Raw genomic sequence first — 22,350 nt, 5'->3', positions numbered from 1 at the left:
TTATTCATTGGAACAGACTTTTTGCATTACATCACTTGCTCACCAATGAATCCTTTGCAATGAATGGGTGCCGTCAGAATGAGGGTCCAAACAGCTGATAAAAACATCACAATAGTCCACAAATAATCCAGATGACTCCATCAAATAATGTGTTGTGAACTGAAAAGCTAAAAGCCTCTAAGTGCAATCTAAAATTTTCTTCTAAAATGGTTATTTTCTCAGCCTTCTATGTTAATGTTTACTTTAATGGGAAAGAAAAGAAAATTGCCATTAAAGTGAAATTACTGATACTGAAATTACTACACATAGGAGCATGATAAAAATGATAATTTTAGAAGAAAATGTCAATCAGCACTTGGAGGCTTTTACATCTAAATATATTTATATGAAGTAGTAATATTTTTTAATTTTATTTTTAAGTTATATATTTTCAGCTTTTTATTTCTTAATCATTTAGACAGGACAGTGGAGAGATGACAGGAAAGTATTGGGTAGAGAACGGGGAGCGGGACCGACATAGGACCTCGAGATGGGAATCGAACACGGGTCGCCATGAGCGCAGTTGCGCTAACCACGAGGCTTATTCATATGTCTAATAGTCGAAAATGCAAACGTCTCTTGTCACGTTCATTTATGAATCATGATCGCATATTTTCAATTCAAAACGGCGGAATTTCATAAAAAGTTGAGTAGTTTGCATTATTTGATAGTCTATTACTGTCGGTCGCTGAACATTTCTATCATAAAAAACTGTTTTCTAATACAGTACTACTTAAATCTTTCCACAAGCTCTCGTTGCATTGTGACAGTGACAGTAAGTCCCGCCTTCTATGATTTGATTGGCCATCTCATTCATTTTGACATTGGTGAGCGCTGTTGGACCACTGAGGCAGACCAGCCTAAAAGTTTAACTTTTAAAATGTTTTGTCATCCTAACACTTACATATAACTTGGTGATCATGTTTAAAATAACCAAGTTGCAGAAGACTTGCACGTGCTTTACAGTGTTCTAGAGATTACATTAATACTGGCCTCACTTGCAGCTGACAGTTTTCCCAGTTTAATCACTGTGATAAGCATACAGTTGGTGCATGGCTTTAGCGTGGCCACTGGAATTATAGCACATTCTCATTCCAGTTCTTTCTGAGGCATGTTGTATAAAAGTATCCTTGACCTTCCTAGACGCATAAGCATGCTCAAGACATATCAACATTTCAGGTTACAACTTAAGCATATTATTTTGTGAGCATAAAATCCTAAAAATGCTTATAACAATACCATTACCACTTTTTAAAGAAAACGGTTCACTCTCCAACAAAAACTTGAATCACCAAAACACACACGACACACACAATAGTACACGGCCTTTCCACACTTCATTTTTTACACAAGCAATTACAGTATGTTACTGTAGGTTCAGTTACTGATATTCTGTTAACTGGTATGCATTCTGTTACAATCATGTATGATTGTATGTTTTCTGTAGGTGGCAGAGTGGGGCATTCAGAAGCTGGGTCTGTCTGAATATGCAGGAAACTGTGCTGGTACCTACAGTGGGGGCAACAAGAGGAAGCTGTCTACTGCTATTGCTATGATTGGCTGTCCTCCTCTAGTGCTCCTGGTATGTTTTTCCTAAGCGTTCTTAGTGTCATTGTGCGAAACAAAAAACATTGGTATAATTTAACCCTGTAAATGAATACAGGATGAGCCCACCACAGGAATGGACCCTCACTCCCGTCGCTTCCTGTGGACCGCCATTCTGAGTATCATCCGTGATGGGAGGGCAGTCGTTTTGACGTCTCACAGGCAAGAATTTAAAGTTAATGCAGGGTTTCCCAAATACTGTTCATGAATAACTGGATGTTTGTGAGGGAACTGCAGGGAGTTTGTGAGTTATAAGCTAATAATTAATTAAATCAAATGTAACATTAATATCCACAAATGGGGCTGCACAATTAATCAAAATAAAACTGAATAGTGATATATCTTATCAAATCACAATTTTCAAATAAAAGGTTGCTATTTAAAAATTAAAGAAGTATATAGTCAGGCGGGGTGTGTTTTAGAGTGTAGCGTGTCAGTGTATTTACACATGCTTATAATACAATGTTTTGAAAGAGTTGACAGTAAATAAAGTAAATCAGTAGTAATATGAGACAATTACATAAAATAAAATGTTTTACCACAGTTTAAATTCACAATCATGGAATAATCGCATCATATTTTTTTTCAAGTCGTACAATGTTAAAATAATTGCATCAATTTTCTAAATTAAAAACTTACTAAAAAAGATTATTTTATCTGTATACTTGCAAGTCATGTGACCATAAACCTACACCAGAGAACTGTGAACGTCATACAAATGTATTGTTAAATTACTGAAATATTATATCATATTTTACATCCAAGTGGTTAGTCTGACAGGGGAACCCTGTGTGAATGCAGTGACATTTATAGTTTTTTAGTGACTTAAATGTCTCAAGTATTTTCTTAAATAATTATTTATTTAAAATTATTTATTATTAGTATTTTAATGAATAACTTTTTATGTTTCCAACTCTTTTTATTATCTATTATTCATTTTTAAAATGAAAATTAAAATAATGTATTTATTTACTTTTTTTTTTTTTTTTTTTTTGCATTTACAGTATGGAAGAGTGTGAAGCTCTTTGTACTCGCTTGGCCATCATGGTCAATGGAACGTTTAAGTGTCTGGGCACAATCCAACATCTGAAATACAAGTGAGTATGTTTGAAAAGTACATGTATTATTTAGATTTTTTGATTTTGAAGTATTGATTTCAAGGATGCAATTTCCATATTACCCCAAATCAACTTCATTGTTGTTCCTGCCTTAAATTCTCAACTTCCAAAGGTGATATGCAAAACAACTTTAATCCATTAAATGGTCAAAAAAAAAGTGCAAGCTTGATTTGACATGTATTAGACATATTGATTGTGCTTGCGGACAGGTTTGGAGGTGGCTATGTTGTCACGATGAAGATCAAAGCTGAAAAAGCAGGCATACCTCCTGATCTGGTCCCGGCCGAGTCCTTCATGGAAAGCAGCTTCCCAGGATGTGTACAACGAGAGAAACACTACAACACTTTACAATATGAAATCGTCGCCGCCTCACTGGCAAGAGTCTTCCAGCTGGTGTTGACCAACAAAGAGAGACTGAACATTGAGGACTACTCTGTGTCTCAGACCACATTAGATCAGGTAACTTCACCATCACGTCAATAGCAGGTGTGATGTTATAAAGCTTTAAGCAACATATCTCTTTCACGTCAATCCATACCAGCTATAAGCAGCATGTTAAGACTTTGTTATTTTAGCATTTCACTTTCACTACAGACAAGAAAAATTGCTTGATGCTGTAAAATTGACATGCTGCGCTCTAGGGACCTTCCATTAGAAATGAATTATTGGTTGAAATTCCCATACTGAGATTGAATTCGATTTGTTCAGAAGATGTAACTGACAGGACTAACAGCTCATCTGTTTCACTGCCTTACAGGTGTTTGTGAGTTTTGCCAAGCAGCAGTCAGGAGAGGATGATACTCAGCTCAGAGCATCAGTGTCGAAACGAGAGAAAAAGATCTCACCGCTACAAAGAGATGCGGCAAAAAACAGTTAAAAAACTCATATGCTTCAAAAGGACTCGTGGCTTACAGCACATTACACAATGTTGTTTATAGAGTTCTTAAAGCCTTTATAGAGTTCTTAAACCTCCACACATCAAAGGGATAGTCCACCCAAAAATGAAAATTCTGTCAACATTTACCCTCATGTCGTTCCAAACAAGATATTGTGAAAAATGCTAGTAATCAAACAGTTTTGGTTCCCACTGACTTCCATTATTTGAAAAACCAAAACTGTTTAGTTGAAAAAAAAACATTATTTGAAAAACCAAAACTGTTTAAAAAACAAAAACCTTCAAAATATAAACATTCTTCAAAAAAAAAAAAATAAAAAACCAAAACTGTTTAGTTATCAACATTCTTCAAAATATATTTTGTGTTTAGCAAAAAAAAAATAAAAAAAAAATAATAATAAATAATAATAATAATAAATGTTTGGAAAGACATGAGGTTGAGCAAACAATTTTTGTGTAAACTATACCTTTAGTACTGGTGAATTGATGCAGCCCAGTTAAAATAATTGTATAAAACCATAAATATTCAGTTTCCACACACAGAACTCCCATGCAATTTGAAATGTATTTATTATGTTTATACATTTGTAAATATTAGTGTTTTTCTTTCTTGCAATTGCAGTTTTTCTTTGCTGTACAAATCTTTGAAATGCTGAACCAAAGCAGTGAAACGCTTTATTCCAATATAACTCAGATAATACATTGCTTCTGTACTGCTTAAACATCAACAAGATAATATCAAATGGATTATAAATTTGAAATCTTAACCTGAAACTTCTGCAAATTTGCAGCATCATTGCATTATTCCATCAAAGTTAATTTTTTTTATTGTTACTATTTCTCAGGGTCAGCTGGCTGGCGCTCACTTTATAAAGCATAACTCTCAGCTTTCAGTTTTTCTTTTTCCATTTCAAAAAATAAACTAATTTATTACCACACAAACATAGATACAAATTGAATGATAATGTAATTATGGCAAGAAGCTAACTTGACCATGCGAACCAGGCAAACCTTGACCTCATGCTGTAGAGAATGACAGTTGGGAAGGATACAGTATGTTTCTTTTTGGGGGAATTTTTAGTGAATATTTTAAGCCAATAGTTTTAATATGCAATAATACAGCTTTCAATGACAGACACTATTCTGTAAGTTTGTTGTTTTATCATGTCTTGAAAATATTGACATTTGGAAACTGACGATCACTTATTTCTGGGAAATAAAATCTTCAGTAACATTTTCTTTATGACACAAACACTCAGATATGTTCTGCAAAATGTTTTAATGGAATACAAAAATGAACAACCAACATCAATAAAATCAAATTGTACACTGTTTTCTGGTTGGTGGTCACAATCAGGACTCAACTTATTATAAGTTTGCCAAAAAAAAAAAAAAAAAAAAAAAAACCCTCCTTTTTGCAAGACATTTCTGTTAGTATATCTTCCTCAAACTTGCAGTTCAACCTCAATCTATTCTCAGTAAGCTTCTCTGAATAATAATTACCATTTCACACTTCAGACAGTATCACAATCGTATCTCTGTCTGAATAAATCACAATGTCTAACAGAGAAACAATAGGCTTATTTTGCTGCTTATAATATTTTGTTTGGTGACGCTTCCAATGAAAAAAGTGCATGTAGGTTCATCCTCCATCCAATCGATCTAGAAGAAGAGTGGAATGATGGCCGTTCTCAAGTCAGGATAATCTTTGAATTGCTCATTGTAGGTTTTATGCTTTGCCCGAGCCCATATAGTCATCTGAATAAGACCCAAAAATGCGAAAACTCCCACTGCAAAGATATGAAAGATTCACGCTTTTTATAAGGTAGGTGCAGCAAAATATATACTAAAAAATATTATAGTCAGAGAGCACTGGTGGGAAATATTTTGCTTGCAGAATATTAAATGTAGCTCATTCATTTTGCGTCAATGTTTATTTTGACCTTTTTTAACTTTAAATAACTGTTCATTTCCAGGTTTAGATTTTGAATCCCATTTTTCAATCTGGTCATTGATCCAATCCCATTTCTACCCTTTACCCCTAAGCTTTCCCCTACTCCTATGTTTGGCGGGTTCAATCTTATGTTCATATTTAAGGTTCTTCAAAGAATTGTTTGCAAAAAAAAAATCACTAGTTAGCTAACATTAAACCACGATAATCCACAACATATTTTCAAGTCTGATCAGTGCCGTATCCACCATAGACATTAAGGGGGACAAGTCCTCCCAATAATTAAATTAGAAATCAACAAACTTTTTTTTTTTCTCAAATATGGCCAGTTTGAGAGAGATGCAGAGTTGGACTCTTTATTGTAGTGTGCAGATGGTGTGTGGTGAAATACTGTCTACCTGGAACACATTGTGTCATTGCTGTGAAGCTGATCCATGATCCCACCTGGAAATAAATGCAAATTTTCCAATTTTACATCACTACACAAAACACAGACAATATTCTTCAAGATCCCCGGAATCAACAAGAAACATTTCACATGCTGCTCTCCCCAGGTGTGGACAGCCCCAGACATTCCAAATGTCTCCTTTACTGCTTTTTTTTTGTCATGAAACAGATTATTCTGTAAACTTGACAAACCTCATATGTGTAGTTTGGGCAGGACACGAAGAAAAAGAGCCAAGTGAATGGATTATTTGTGGGATAAGGAATCTCTTTAGGCCTGGACCCTGTTGAAGTGTGAGAAAAGCATAAGGTTATGCGGTAATGGAAATATCTAATATAGCTAAGGATTAGTCAGGAGAATGCATAGTCTCTGAAGAAGGTATTAATGTAACATTTTTTTTTCTGCGCACACCCACACAGTCCTTTATGAAAGGGACAAAGAAATGGTAATTAATCACAATCACTAGGTTTCATTGTCTGTCTTGATGGGTCAAGTTTATGCCCACACAGCCACAGAGATGAATCTTTATTAGGACTCACCATTACAACTGATTCGATTCAAAATCAGATGAACTGAGAAATTTCCAAACTCACAGACCTGAATAAAATGAACAAAGAGATGATGAGGAAAAACAGTTATGTAAAAATAAAGCTACACTATGTAACATGTGGTCCTCTAGTGGTTAATAGCTAAAATAATGTGGAAGAACATTATTGTTCAATGTAATATTACATATGGCTATACAACATCTTGTCAGAGTAAATGGTCACATAAATAATGAGCACTTCAAAACAGTAAATGCATGTATGTATGTGAATGTATGTACATAATTTTCTGTGAAATCTTCCCCTACATCATTAAAATATGCATAATCATCATAGGTTAATCAAATTTGAGTAAAGGCATGGTTTGGAAGATGAAACTCTCTTAATGATTAATATATATATATATTAAATCAATGTAACAATGTTTAATACATACATAATACATATACATAATATATATTAAATCAATGTAACATAATATTTAATGTAGCCTAAATATTTGAAAATATTTAAAATCTAATAATAAATACTGAATATTAATAAAGATTTTGACACACATACCAAAAACATTGCCAGTGCAGTGTAGATCTGAAGTCTCCCATAAGCTAGAAAAACAACCGGAAGTTAATATGAGGCTCACAAACTAATGTAATGTGTGACATAATGAGCACTTACTTGGTGGGGTGTAGAGCGGATGGTTGATGTAATATGCCTGCCATGCTGCAAATCCCCAGTAATACAGACAGAGCTACAGAATCACGGTTTAAATTCATGTAAGGATCGGGTCTATTATAACACACAGTAACAGCTCAAAGAATAATTCCTTAAATTTATACTAAATGCAAAGCTTAAATGTATACTTTAGTTATGTTTAACTTCATTTAAGCTTGCTCATTTGCATGATTAGAATTCACATGTGCAGGCAATATTTTGAATGACTCTTCCATATGGTCAAACCATATGTATTCTGAGTGTGTTGAAAGATACTGTAGGGCCATAATTTAAACCTGCAAGAGGACGCTTAATGGAAAGCAGCCAAATATTCCCCCCAAAGCTCCTCAGCGCTTCACTGACACCACTGAACTAATGCCAATGTCATAAGCACTTCAGACACATTAGCTAATGTGCCAAAGACAGTAAATACTGTGACAATTTCATATGAAAAAATACAGACATACACATACCATCATGATGGTGCGTAAAGGTAATGTTCCGTCAGAAAAGCGATGGATAAAAATAGTTTCCACAAGCCTCTTAATGTAATGAAGAGAGTGACACCAGCAAGCCAGCCTGAATCAGCAGGGTCAAATATAAACCATAAACATTTTGCCACACCTTTGGTATATTGTTTAATATTCATTTTCACACTGAAAAAATGAGCTGCACTTTTTAAAACTGAAAAATGTGATTCATGCAGTAACATCTAAAGTCAGAAATACTATTTAACACCACTGAACCAATCAAAATACATCAGGGTTACACCAGTGGTTCTCAACTCTGGCACTCGACTTTCCTGCAGAGTTTAGCTCCAACCCTAATCAAACACACCTGAACATGGTAATCAAGGTCTTCAGGAGTTACTGGCAGGTGAGTTTGATCAAGGTTGGAGCTCAACTCTGCAGGAAAGTGGACCTTGAGTGCCAGAGTTGAGAACCATTGGGTTACACCAACAAAACTGAATGCAATAGATAGATCAGGCATTTAAGAAATTGAAAGGATTTGTAATAGTGTGTTCACTTTTCTGTCCATCAGCACATCAAGTTCAGCTCATCTGAATAAGGGTTTTCTCTCTGAACTCACTTGACAACTTTAAATGGACTTTGGGTGTAGTCATACTCGTAACCGTAGATGTATGGAAGCCGATAGTAGAACAGCAGGTAAATGAAAAGCGGCCCAAGACACTCTGCCAGAAATACCTACGATCAGCACCCAACAAAACCACCATTATTGTCATACACATTATACGAGCTGCTATTGTCTGAATGAGCATGTATCAGATGCTTTCTTTACCATAGTCCAGCCTAACTGTGGGCCGAGGTCCTGGAAGAACATTGTTGCAGTCGTGCCAACTGGTAGATCCTCCAGCACATCATCATCACTGAGGGCCTTCCCCTCTGAGAATCAACCAACTCAGTCATAATATGAAGAAATATCAAAAATAAATGCAAGTCATTTTTATAAACATTCCAATAAAAACAACTTTTCTTGTTTATATTATTAACTAACTGATGTTTCCTCACTCTTGCGTTCTCCATTGTGATATGAAGCCTGACATTCTATCAGGAGAAGTGCAGACGTGCACATATGCGTCGCAGCTGTTGCAGATCTAAGATTGCAAAAGCATCTGTCTACTGTACTAGACTTTAATTCTTCTGGATTTTTCTTCTGGGTTTGGTGAACGTTTTTGAACAAATATTTTAGAAATTGCAATGGAATACACAAGATGTCCAACAGAACAAAATAAAATGATATAAAAAGTTACAAAAAAAAAGAATTCATGTAAAAAATAAAATAAAATATAATAGATGGATGGGAAAGTGTACCTGGATGCAGCTTCAGTGCCTGTCTTGATGGATAAAACTTGGGGTCTGCAGGAATTTCAAAAATTAAAATATTTAAAACAGCTTGGTCATATTGCATCATGTATGTAAGCTGCACAGTTTGAGTAAGCATATATGATTGTGTAAGAACAAAAACACTTACAAATTTTGTGCAACAAGGTCTTGATCTCTGCGATGGTGGCGTTGGGCTCCACCTGAGAAAGTTCAAGAATTTTTCTCAGCTGTAACTCCCAGACGATTAAGAGGCCTTTATTCAGTCAAAAGTGATTTCTGACCCAATGCCAGTGTTGTATAACAACAGCTAAAACCAAAAACTATTAAAAACACTTTTTTGTTAATTGAAATAAAAATACAATTAATTATAAATATTGAAAGTGTATATAAATATAAACATATAAATATGAAAAAATAAATCATTTCAATTAGTTTTAATTTTCATTTAAAGTGCTAAAATAACAAACTGAAATCAAAATGAATAAATAGAAATATATTTTAAAAAGAAACACTATTAAAAATGATAAAACAACAACAAAATCCCCAAATATAAATTAAAAATATAAAATAAAAATAAAAACTAATTAAAAAACGTTAATAAATACCATAATAGTACATTAATAATACTAAAATTACACTGCTAAATGCACCTTATCCAGGTAGCAGAGTTGTGCCTTGTTCTTGAGGTCCAGGATCTCCACCTCAAAAAAGACATAATTCTTATTCTCTGTAGTCCCAGCTTTCAGGCCGTGGTCACATCTGGCTTTTATGAATTGGGCTACGGTGAAGAGACTCCTTAAATCCACACATTGCATGATGCCTGCTGAGGGCTGTAGGTGAGCCCTGGTTTTGGTGGTCGGTGTACAGATGCGATGAGACCCTTACAGCCACATGGTAAGAGATGGAATGCTCATAATGACCTCACAGGCATATCGAGTTGAGTATCGCAGTCAGAGGATCTTGTTGACAAAGTTAAATAGTTTTGCTCAGGCTACCACAATTTGAGATTTCAAACACTGTCAAGCTTGCATGACTTTTCATTTCCAAAAAACAGGGCCTGTTATATTAGTATTTGTGATCTGTTTCTGCAGAAATATGTTTGTCATGAAGTCAACATACAGTGCAGGCACATGCACATGGACGCACACCCGTGAAGAGACGTGAGGGGCATGTCTTGGATTTGAGCTGCAGGCTGGTCTATATTTGTCTCTGACGGTGAGGGGCAATTTATCAGCCCCGCTGCACCCTGCCTCACAGACCTCTGAACCCCAATAACACTGTCAACTATCATTTCATCAAGTGCTTTGAGTTTAATCCTTCTGGTAAGGGGAGACGTCCCCCCCATCATGCTTTAACTGTATCCAGCCTTTTATTGATATTCTAGCCTTGATTACCGGCTTAAAGTATGAAGAAAAGTGGAGCAGAGCATTGCTGAGATATCAGCCCTACAGCCCTACTGTGAAAGAGTAGATGTGACCACACACAGAGATCACTGGAATCTTCTCAACATCTTATTCTATGTATCAAATGGAAAAGTTTCCTTAATAATAATAATAATAATAATAATAATAATAATAATAAATTGTGTTTTTAAAATGTAAAAGTTAAAAATCATTGATGTTTAATTTCTTTTACTACACATATACAACACAGTTACTGTAAATCTAGAGATCACCTTACATGTTTACAACCAATGTCAATATGGATTATGTTTGTTTTGTGTATTTTTGTCTGACAATTAATATGCACTAAATAATAATAATAATAATAATAATAATAACAATAACAATAATGATAATGATAATGATAATGATAATGATAATAATAATAATAATAATAATAATAATAACAATAATAATAATAATAATAATAATTTGGCTTACATTTAAACATTTCAAGAATTATTTCTAAAATATTTTACATATATTCTGACATATTAAAATATGTATTTTATTAACATCAAAATGCATTTGGGTCAATTTTGAAATTTAAAATAAATGAATTATTATTATTATTATTATTATTATTATTATTATTATTATTATTATTAATGCATAATTTTCAGTACAGGATCCAAACTTTGCAAATGTGGCCAAGCTAGTAAAATGCATATTTTGCTAAATTATTTTTATTAGATATAACTTTTTAAAAAAATTACTTCTTTTGTACACAATTAATTAATATTTAATTTTACACCTGATTATAATGGTGTTGTTATGTGCTATTCTTTAGAACCACCTGAAGACATGAATTAGTAGTACCCAATAGGGTTATGGTTAGAACCAGTAATCATAATTGTATACAACCATAACCAGAAGATTGTCAATATAATTAAATATACTGGTTTATCTTTAGTTAAAGCTATTAAATAATTAACTAAGCATTCTATTAATTCATAAGTAAGTCATGAGGACACATATGGCACAAAACACAGTTCATTAAATGCAGAAATATAACCCATCCATCCTATTCAGATATTTTAGCTCTTCTATTTAAAACAGAACATCTGTGGGGAAAAAGTAAAGCCATAATGTAATTCAAGTAATTACCTCAAAATAGGCGACTCTATTAATGACTCCATGTCTCCTCCAGTCCTCCAGATGAAAACCATGCCACACAATCGTCTCCCAGCCTCTTAAAGAATCAATGTTTTCATCCAGCATGTCCATACGAGCAGAAGAGGCCATAACTCCTCATATAAGCCTGCCTTGCCTTTGTTGAATGAGATGTTATCAGCCCACTAAATATCTCCTGCTGAATCCTAATGAGAATGTCAAATGGAGAGTAACTGCTCTCCAGTGCTGGAAATAAATAGACAGTTGTCTCCAGTGATCAATACAGTAGATAATTAGCCATAGAATCAGGCATATATCAAGAGGTGCTGAGGATGTGACAACTGCGCTAATTAAACTGACTGACTGAACAGTGTTTCAGCAAACAGAGAGTAAATGCTGTTGTAATTGGAAGTAATGGGTGAGGGTCTTTTATAATGAACATTTTTATTTAAATTTTTTTTTTTTACAAAATTTTTCTGTTTTTATTTATTTAAAAAAAAATTAAAAAAATTAAAAAATTAAAAAAAAGGAAGTCTGATGATGGCCATGGCTCAGTGTAACTTATTTTGAGCTTGTAATTTTATTCAGTTTTCAACCGCTAGGAGGCAGCACTAGCTCTCTTTACAGTAGGCAAGGCAAGGCAAGGCAAGTTTATTTATATAGCACATTTCATACACAATGGTAATTCAAAGTGCTTTACATAAAATAAAAGGAAATAACAATAATAATAAAAAAAATCACAAAACTATAAAACAAGGATTTTAAAACTTTGCAAATGATTTAAATTTTGATTTAAGAGGTTTAAAATGAGTTTAAAAGAGTTAAGAATTGAAAATGATTGTACATTAAATATAGTGCAATCAGTTCGGACATTGCACAGTGCTCATTCAATAAATGCACAGCTAAACAGATGAGTTTTGAGTCTGCATTTAAATGTGACTATTGTTTTAGCACATCTGGGCCCATATTCACAAAACATTTTATCTTACCACTAAGAGTTTTCCTAAATAGCAGTAATAGATGTTAGCTAAGAATTATTTTTATTTAATTTAAACAACAACAACAACAATAACAACAATAAAAAACATATTCACAAATCTGCTGAGACAAACTTTTATTAAGGAATAGAGAGAAGTCTTAAGCTAAGAATAAGGGCAGGGCTGACCTCCTTGCTATGGATGATGTCAGCACACTTACAAACTATGCACACAGTGATTGGCTGATATTCACAGAAATATTGTAGAGCACAATATTATGTTGCCATATTAAAATAAAGGTTTTAAAATAAAAATGTTAATTGCCACATTCAAATAAACATTTTAAAATGCAGGCTAAGTGTCACTAATTAAACAAGTAGGCTATATATTCATCTAATTGTTAGCCTCTTATATGTATGCTTCTCGTAAACAATTAGTCAATATGCATTAGAGCTGCCCTCGACTAAAGATTTTTCTGGTTGACTGGAAGTCATTCATTTTAAGCATTGGTCGACTATTAGTCACGCTTTTATTAATAAACCATATAAATCTTAATAATGAGCAATTGCCTACATAGCCTAATAAGCTCTCAAGCACACACAAAAAAGGCTACCCACAGCACACCGGCAAATATAATAATTATGAATTTGTTTGGGAAAAACAGCAAGTACACTGCATTAATGTTTTAATTTATTGTAACGTCATAATTTATTGTTACACTAGTTCTTTCTGTTTAAGAGATGAAGTCGGCAATACTGACTCATCTCCGCAGCACCTGTATGCATTTTTATATGAATTACATAATGTGAAAATATTTGTTTTCTATCTGAATAGGTTCATTTAAAAGTTTCATTCTCTATAGATATATTTTTCATGTCTGTAATAAACAACACAGAGTTTTGAAGTGACAAGCTCAATTTCCAAGATGGCAGAAACCGCATCATGTTTGCTTTAATTATTTTACAAAAAGATACAAAATACCTACCCATATTGCACAATAACAAACCAAAACACCATAAAGATAAAAAAGATGCGTTACTCTTATCTGTATGACCAAAAATGATGGAAGTAGTGATGGGAAGTTTGGATCATTTTACCGACTCTGACCTTTGAGTCTCCTTCAGCAAAATGAACAAATCTTTTTTCGAGTCATTTTGTTCATTTTGTTCATTTTATCAAAATATAATTAAAATGTTACGTGTTACTTCCCTAACATGTCTACTAGTACTTACGCAAACGTTGATCACACTACAAACAATACAAAACAAAAATGCTATAAGAAACAGAAAAGATTAATTCATTGTTTCCCTGGGTCTTCAGTCTATGATTAGCTCACCTCACCTCTTATCTGACAAGTCTTCGGGTTTGAGTCGTTCTTTCATCACGTGACAGACCCACAAGCTATAACCTATGCAGTCTGAGCCGGAAAGAGAATTGATTAGTTCATCTATCGAGTCTTCGGGGTTGAGTCGTTCTTTCATCACGTGACAGCCCCATAAGCTTTAACCATAGACTGTATAAAAGGCTTTAACCTATTGTTCGTTCTTTTGTCATGTGACGTGACAGCATTGGATAGAGACATTAATTTACAAGCTTCATTACAAATGGGTGCATAGTTATTATTATTATCATCATCATCATCATCATTATTATAATTATTTACTCTTACAGTTACTGCATTTCTGGTCTCAAATTGTAGCTTTTTTACTACGTACAGTTTATTAATGTGTGAATTTCTGTCATGATGGTTATTTTCCATACACTGAATGTTGTAACAAAGATTTTAAAGAGTTGGTTATTATTATTATTAAGTCTCTTTCCAACTCAGACTGCATATGTTAAAGCTTATGGGTCTGTCATGTGACGAACGAGTGACTGGAAAAACATGAAGACTCAAGAGATGAACTAATCAATTCTCTTTCTGGCTCAAAACTGCATTGGTTACGTTTATGGGTAATCACACCCAGATTCTTGATTTTTAGTTGTTAGACCCCTAGAGTCAAGGTATGCATTCACCTGTGAAAACTTCATCTTTGTTTCCAAATGCAATGACTTTAGTTTTTTCATTGTTTAACTGAAGAAAGTTCTGGCACATCCAACTGTTAATTTCATCAATACATTGGCAGAGGGAGTCACTTGGGTGTAGTCATTTGGCGATAAGGCTAGGTAAATCAGGGTGTCATCAGCATAGCTGTGATAGACAATTTGGTTGTTTCTGACTCAGTGGGAGCATATACAGGTTAAACAAGAGTGGTGCAAGAATTGAGCCTTGTGGGACGTCCACTTATACTTATGCTCTCCTATACTCACATAATACAGGCACCTTCCCCACTGCATTCAAGCAGGCTCGGGTAACCCCACTGCTCAAAAAAACCTACATTAAACACTTCACTTACGGATAGCTTCCATTCATAGTGAAAACCCTCGAAAGAGCTGTTTTCAACCAGGTATCATTGTTTCTCTCACAGAACAACAAACTGGATGCTAACCAGTCAGGTTTCAGGAGTGGCCATTCAACTGAGACTGCTCTACTGTCAGTCACAGAAGCCCTGCGGATTGCAAAAGCTGATTCCAAATCATCAGTTCTTATTCTGCTACATCTATCTGCTGCTTTTGACACTGTAAATCATCTGATCCTCCTGTCTGCCCTCTTATCACTGGGCATCACAGGGATTCCACTTCGCTGGTTTGAATCCTATCTCACTGATAGGCCTTTCAGGGTGGCTTGGGGAGGGGAGGTATCCAAAGCACATCAACTGGTCACTGGGGTTCCACAGGGATCAATTCTTGGACCCCTCCTCTCATCACTGGGTCCCATCATACAGGCACATGGCTTCTCCTACCATTGCTATGCTGATGACACACAGCTCTATCTCTCATTTCAACCAGATGATCCAGCAGTAGTTGCACAGATCTCAGGCTGCCTTGTGGACATCTCGGCATGGATGAAATAATATCACCTACCTGGCAAAGACTGAGCTTCTTGTCTTCCCTGCCACTCCAGTTCTACAGGATGATTTCTCCATCCAGCTAGGTTCTTTTACAATTACCCAAACAATTTCAGTCAGAAATCATGGTTGAACCTTTGATGACCAGCTGACCTTCAAAGACCACATTGCAAAGACTGCCCTATCTTGCAGGTTTGCATTGCACAATATCAGAAAGATCAGGCCCTTTCTAACAGAGCATGTTGCACAACTTCTTGTCTAGGCCCTTTTCATTTATAGGCTGGACTACTGCAATGCTCTTCTGGCCGGACTTCCATCAAACACAATCAGATCTCTACAAATGATTCAAAATGCAGCGGTATGACTGATCTTCAACAAGCCCAAAAGAGCCCGTGTTACACCTCTATTTATATCCTTGCACTGGCTACTGGTTGCAGCTTGCATCAAGTTCAAGACATTGATGCTTGCATATAGAACAGCCACAGGCCTAGCACCCACCTACTTCCACTCACTACTACGTATCTACATCCCCTCCAGAAGTCTGAGATCCGCTACTGAGCGACGCCTCATGGTACCATCACAGAGAGGCTCAAAATCATTTTCCAGAACATTCTCGTTCACCATTCCTGGCTGGTGGAATGATCTTCCCACCCCTATCCGGAATGCAGAATCCCTGACAGTTTTCAAGCAACAGCTGAAAACTCATCTCTTTCTCTTCGACTTCATCATAAAAAAAAAAAAATTGTCTTTCGCTTTATTTATTCGTTCTCTTTCTAGCTTGTACTTATTTGAACAATGTCTAAAACTTGGTATTACAAGGAATTCCTGTGTCTGTCTGCCTCTTTAAGAATAATCGCTTTATGTATGCCCCAATTGTAAGTCGCTTTGGATAAAAGCGTCTGCAAAATGACTAAATGTAAATGTAATAAAACCTCTCCCTTCTAAGTATGACTTGAACCATTTGAGTCCATCCCAGAAAGCCCTACCCAGTTTTTCAGTCTCTCTAATAGTATGTTATGATCGACAGTGTCAAACGCAGTATTTGTTCAGCTGATTAAAGACTACCTTTTAAATAATCTTGCCTATAAAAGGAAGATTTGATATTGGTCTGTAGTTGCTCAGTATGGTGTTATCAAGATTGATTTTTTTTTTTCAGAAGGGGTTTAACAACTGCAGTTTTCATGGAGTTTGGAAAAGTCCCAGAAATAAGTGAGGTGTTCACCACTTCTAAGAGATCTGCTTCTAAACAGTTAAGCACCCTTTTGAAAAAAATATGTGGGAAGTGTGTCAAAATAGCAGGTTGACGATTTAAGGTGCTGTACTATTTATTCCAAAATTTTGCTATCAATTTCTTAAAAAGCAGACATAGTATCTTCTTTTTAATATTGCAATCAAATCTGTCTGACCTCTGCATAACTTGGGGATGTGCTAATCGCCTTCCTGATACTATTGATCTTCTCCAAAAAAAAAAAAAAAAAAAAAAAAGGAGAGTATTGCTATCGGAGAGTATTTCACTGGCAGTCTGACTTGGGGGTGGGGGGGGTTGTCAGTCTCTCAACAGTAGCAACAAGAGTGCAAGTGTTGTCTAAGTTACTGTTTATAAGGTTTGAAAAGAAAGTTTGTCTAGCTGTGGCTAGTTTCACATTAATAGCATGAAGGCTGTCTTTTGGATGCTTCCGCCACATTCGCTCAACTTTTCTGCATTGTCTTTTCATACTCTGTACTGCTGCTGATTTTCTCCATGCTTATTTTTGTCTGCCTATCTTCTTGCTGACTTTCACAGGAGTTAAAGGAACCAAAGAGAAGATCAACAGAGCCTCTATAAATAGCACACTAGTGTTTTGGTTAATGCATCTCTTTCTGACAGAGACAGATCTAGATTCAGTGGTAGCAGAGATCAATATATCAACGAAAATACAGAAGTGATCATATAGTGCTACATCCTTAATGACAATGGATGAAATGTTTAGACCCCTACTGATGATTAAATCTAGAGTATGTCCACATTTGTGTGTGGGTCCATGCACATGCTGAATCAGGTCAGTGTTTAAAAGAGTTATAATTTATTTTGTAGTTTTGTTTTCTGCATTATCTATGTGAATATTAAAATCCCCTGCAATAGCAAAACAGTCAAACTCTGAGGAAAACATTGATAGCATTTCTGTAAAATCTTCAACGAAGGCTGGAGAGTATTTTGGAGGTCTGTAAATAATGATAAACAGAATGCGTGGAGCACTTTTCAACACAATCCCTAGATATTCAAAAGACAAGTACTGACCAAATGACACTTGCTTGCATTGATAGACATCTTTAAATAGAGCAGCTACACCTCCACCTCTCTAACAGTCCTACAGACACTCATGAAAATAAAGTTAGGAGGGGCTGTTTCATTCAGGACCGTTCCACTGCAGCTGTCTTCTAGCCATGTTTTGTTTAGAAACATAAAATCCAGGTTGTTTGTGCTTATTAAGTCACTGATTATAAATTATTTAGTTTTTTAGTGAGCAAATGTTTTAAAATGCTAACTTGATGGCATTGCATTTTGTCTCAACAGCAATATATGTTTGATGCATAATAGGCCGCAGATAAGACGAGTCAGCTGTATGGCTTGAGAAGGCCTTAGACTTTCTATCACGTGATAAAACAGAAATAGAGAAAACTAGAGGCACACCGGTTTCCCGCTTGTTCTGTAAACATTTGTGAATGTTGCTGCTATTTATAGTGGGAACCCGACACATATCACTGAGAGCTGCTATCAGTTGTTTTTGGTTCACCTACAGCAGATGGAGGGTTTGGGCCCTAGCGTTGTGGCAGCAGCCGGAGAGCTCTCACAGGAGGTGGAGGACGAGCTGGCCCCACAGTCTTTGGTGGTTGTGGGGCCCGCCATTTTTTAGTTGATATTTGAGAGTTTGGTCCCAGTATAAACCAGTTCCTCCATTTTCTCCTCCATTTTCTGTGAGAAGCTTAGAAGTGGATATGCTGGAGAGAGGCTCAGTAGTGATGTTGTCCATGAGCAGTGCTTGTCTTGGCTGCGTGGTACACAAGAGTTTGTGTTTCTTGATGCTGTTATGTTTGCTCGGATAGAAAAATAATGCTGTTCAGTCCTAAAATCCAGAAAATAATTATAATTTTTGAGCCATTAATTCCTACTGGGTTTTCAGAATGGCGGTTTTGCATTATGGTTAACATTACTAGAAGAGACTTGATCATGTTTACTGACACTATGGAAAAAAAGAAAAAAATATATATTATTTTCTTTTTATTTTATTATTATTTTTTTTTTTACATGGATTTGAAGAGTTTTCTTTTTATTTTATTATTATTTTTTTTTTTACATGGATTTGAAGAGGGAAATGGAAAATAATTATTAAAACATTCTATAAAATCTATCTGAGAGGACCTGCCTGGACTGATTGTTAATGGGACTATTACAACATTTTCCTCAATGGAGATCTTTTTCCAGCTATTTGCATTTGGAAATAAAATGCAGATGCCTGTGAAACCTTGATACATGAGATAAATAAGCAATGCTTTCTATTGACCTTCATTTCCATGACCAAAGGAGAAGAGAGCATTGAGATATGCTGATGATTTAGGCCAGCTCTGGGCTGGTTTAGCTAGAAGGGACTCGAACTAGTAGCTATTGGGAATCCTGAATCTTAAAAGAGTTTATATAAGACAGCAAAGGCTCACTTGCACTATTTTTAGCCGTTTCATTTTATGATCTTCATTTTGTTAATCCACACTCACACGCATACACGCGCACACACACACACACACACACACACACACACACACACACACACACACACACACACACACACACACACACACACACACACACACTAGTATGACTACCATTATACTGAACACTGCATGGAAAACAAAACGTCACACAGCCAACAGTGCAAGCCCCTTCACCCCTGTACACAGATACAAAGGGGGAAGTCAAAGTTTTCTGCTTGACACTTCACAAGTCAACGTCCTCAAGACTTCTGCAGCTGCAGAAGGAAAAGGATTAATTCAGGTGAGCCCTGAAACAGCACATGGAGTGACACTCAAAGGCCTCATCCCAAAAGCCAGAAACATCCATGCATTCACAACAGAACTTGTAGGAGACAATGATGTCCACGCCTACCTGCGAGACATTGACTCTTTATAAAATTCCCCATGCTTACTATCACACAGATTTCGACAAGCTAACTTTGGAGCTCAAAATGAACCTGGGATGGAGAAGGACACCAGTTTTCCTCCGAAAACTCCACCCCATTGTAAGTCACCATTTAGGAATTATGGCCTGCACAATGCCTATTCAACAACTGTGTGACCTGACACAGTAGGCCTTTAGCAGGTGAATTCAGGTAAATTGGGAGACTTTTTGCTGTTCCAATTTACCTTAATTCACCCTGTATGACATCTATAAATCACTATATATCTTGCTATTTTAACAGATACTGTATATGCATTTAAAAAGATAGAATCCTTTAAGTATACAGGAAAACTTTATTGCAATAAACTTAAAGTTCTAATGAAAATGCAGTACAATTGAAATAGCTATACACTACCTTTTAAAACTAGGACTAAGGATGTATTCATTTAATAAAAAAATACAGTAAAATTATACATATATAGTGAAATAGTATTATAATTTAAAATAACTGATTCTATTTTAAGCTTCAGTCTTCAGTGTCACACTATTTCAGAAATCATTCTATTGTGCTGTTTTGCAGCTCAAGAAACATTTCTAATTATTATCAATGTTAGAAAACACTTGTGTTGCATAATATTTTAATATTAAGCAGCACAGGTGTTTTCTAACATTGAAACAGTGATAATTTTCCAGGATTCTTTGATGAATAGAAAGTTAAAAAAACAAAACAAACAGCATTATTTGATTTTAAACAAATCTCTATAGCTCACTAACAGCGATAAATATGTCGAGCCTGATTTCACCAAGTACAACATGTCATCAATCAACCAATCAGAAATGAGATACATGTATAATTTTTCAGGAAATATCTGTTTTAGGCTTACAACCAGGGTTAGGTGCTTCTACATCCTTGTTAATGAGCTATCATTTCCCACTGATTTTAGGAATAAATTATGGGTAGGGTTAGGTTTAGGGGTAAGGATTGGGTTAAGTCTATATTTTTGGAAAAATCACAGCGACCCAATAAATATATAATGTATACATATAATATTTACATTTATGTGCGTGTGTGTATTAAACCAAAAGATAGCATAACAAATTGCTGTGCACAGTTATTGACAGTTTATATGCAGCTGAAAGCTAATAAATGACCATTCTGAGCAATGTGACATGGTATCGTTCTCATTTCACTATGTCTAATGTATTCAGACCCAATCACCCAATCACTCTGACACTCCACCTGAGAGGTGACTCAACTTCATACGCCTGCAACACCCACAGGCCTGCTGCTTGCGCACTGCTGCTGCTTTTTTAATTTGGCTCCCCCCTTCATTTTCTGTTCGCATCTCTGGGTGCCTGCTGAGAGGGGTGTTGAGAAAGTTAATTTTAGTGTTGGCCTTATATGCTATGCTTGGCCTGTTTCAGTCAGCACCTGCCCCAGCTTTGATACGGGGTGACAGTGTGCCTGATTCATCTGCCCAGGAGCTGTCAGTCAAACGGCCAGTCACAGGCATTGTAGTCAACACTGAGACACCCCAGAGCACCGGGCTAACTGGAGCCAGGTCACACACGACAAATTATGACGAAAATCTCATTCATTCAAGTTAGTGATTAAATTGTCTGTCATAGAGACATGTGATGTGTGAGCAGAATTGAATGGGCAAGTAGTGATCTGAGCCAAATTTCACTGGTAAAAAGAAGATAAAGGTATGATTTCCCTTACAGATAAATGCTTCATATTGTTTTATCCCATATTATTTTATCCCTTGGTAAATATATTTTAAAAAGCACACTGAATCAGGGTTACAATGTGTTTATTCATAAACATCCATATTTGTGTCCATAATCATATGCCCATAATCACTGATTTACCGAGAGCTGAACACAGGTAGAGTAAAAAGTATTATATTTTTATATAATTTAAATTGTACTTTTTTTTCAGGTGCTTCAGATGGATATAGTATTAAAACTTTACATTTTTATTACATGTGTCACTAGGAAGGACATCATTTCTAATACACACACCTGCAGTGCTAATTTAGTAACTTTTTAATTTGCTGAAAGCTGCTGAATATTTTAGCGTCAGCACATTTTGACTCTTCTCTGGAACTAAAAGCTTTTTGACTGATCATGAACTTAGGAAAACTAAAAAGTTTGCAAATTGTATGTGCTTTGATCTAACTATTTCCAAGAGAGCAAGATCGTATTTTTACCTAGAACTTTACTTATTCATTTATATCACTTTATCACATTAATTAGCCATAATTATTACACAGCTCTCTGGAGTACTTGATTCTGATTGGTCAATCTCAGCACTGTATAATAAATAATAAATCCAATCTTTCATGTTCATTTGTTATATGTAATAAGCATGGAAATATGCAATAGTCAGATGGTTATTATAGCAAACGAAACCCCTTCAGGATCTAGAAGGATACAAGCCCTGATCCTGAGATCCCCTGTCAGGGTTTATTTTGTGATAATACACATCTGACTGTACTTTATCCCTTATTCTCACTCTGCTGAATAATGTTTCTCTGAATTAGGGGCCTGCAGAGGTGTGTTGA

At 35.4% G+C, this 22,350-nt stretch overlaps 2 protein-coding genes across 3 annotated transcripts in view; one reads left to right on the top strand and one right to left on the bottom strand.

Moving 5' to 3' along the window:
* LOC109063969 (retinal-specific phospholipid-transporting ATPase ABCA4-like) overlaps window positions 1-3,826 on the top strand; it is a 38,278-nt gene extending 34,452 nt beyond the window's left edge. The window contains exons 47-51 of the mRNA XM_042714339.1: window positions 1,487-1,621; window positions 1,703-1,806; window positions 2,649-2,741; window positions 2,972-3,221; window positions 3,520-3,826. Coding sequence (XP_042570273.1) covers window positions 1,487-1,621; window positions 1,703-1,806; window positions 2,649-2,741; window positions 2,972-3,221; window positions 3,520-3,639 — 702 coding nt within the window. The 3' untranslated portion in view covers window positions 3,640-3,826. The remainder of the gene's footprint in view (window positions 1-1,486; window positions 1,622-1,702; window positions 1,807-2,648; window positions 2,742-2,971; window positions 3,222-3,519) is intronic.
* A 773-nt stretch (window positions 3,827-4,599) lies between these two features.
* On the bottom strand, window positions 4,600-11,855 carry tecrl2b (trans-2,3-enoyl-CoA reductase-like 2b). Of its 2 annotated transcripts, XM_042771769.1 has the most exons (13): window positions 11,703-11,855; window positions 9,804-9,854; window positions 9,302-9,353; window positions 9,142-9,186; window positions 8,609-8,712; window positions 8,399-8,514; window positions 7,783-7,888; window positions 7,274-7,346; window positions 7,160-7,203; window positions 6,593-6,650; window positions 6,248-6,336; window positions 6,007-6,052; window positions 4,600-5,447 (listed from the first exon to the last, which is right to left on the bottom strand). In XM_042771769.1, the coding sequence occupies exons 1-13, from the start codon at window positions 11,838-11,840 to the stop codon at window positions 5,320-5,322; spliced, it is 1,050 nt and encodes a 349-aa protein (XP_042627703.1). In that variant the 5' UTR covers window positions 11,841-11,855; the 3' UTR covers window positions 4,600-5,319. The 2 variants fall into 2 exon arrangements, with proteins under 2 accessions (XP_042627703.1, XP_042627698.1); XM_042771764.1 differs by lacking the exon at window positions 11,703-11,855 and having other exon boundaries at window positions 9,804-10,048.
* Window positions 11,856-22,350: the final 10,495 nt, after the last annotated feature.

Source organism: Cyprinus carpio, chromosome A2 (assembly GCF_018340385.1).
Source record: "Cyprinus carpio isolate SPL01 chromosome A2, ASM1834038v1, whole genome shotgun sequence".
Classification (NCBI taxonomy): Eukaryota; Metazoa; Chordata; class Actinopteri; order Cypriniformes; family Cyprinidae; genus Cyprinus; species Cyprinus carpio.
The sequence above is the reverse complement of the archived record's forward strand: the minus strand, read 5'-3'. Positions and strand labels throughout refer to the sequence as shown.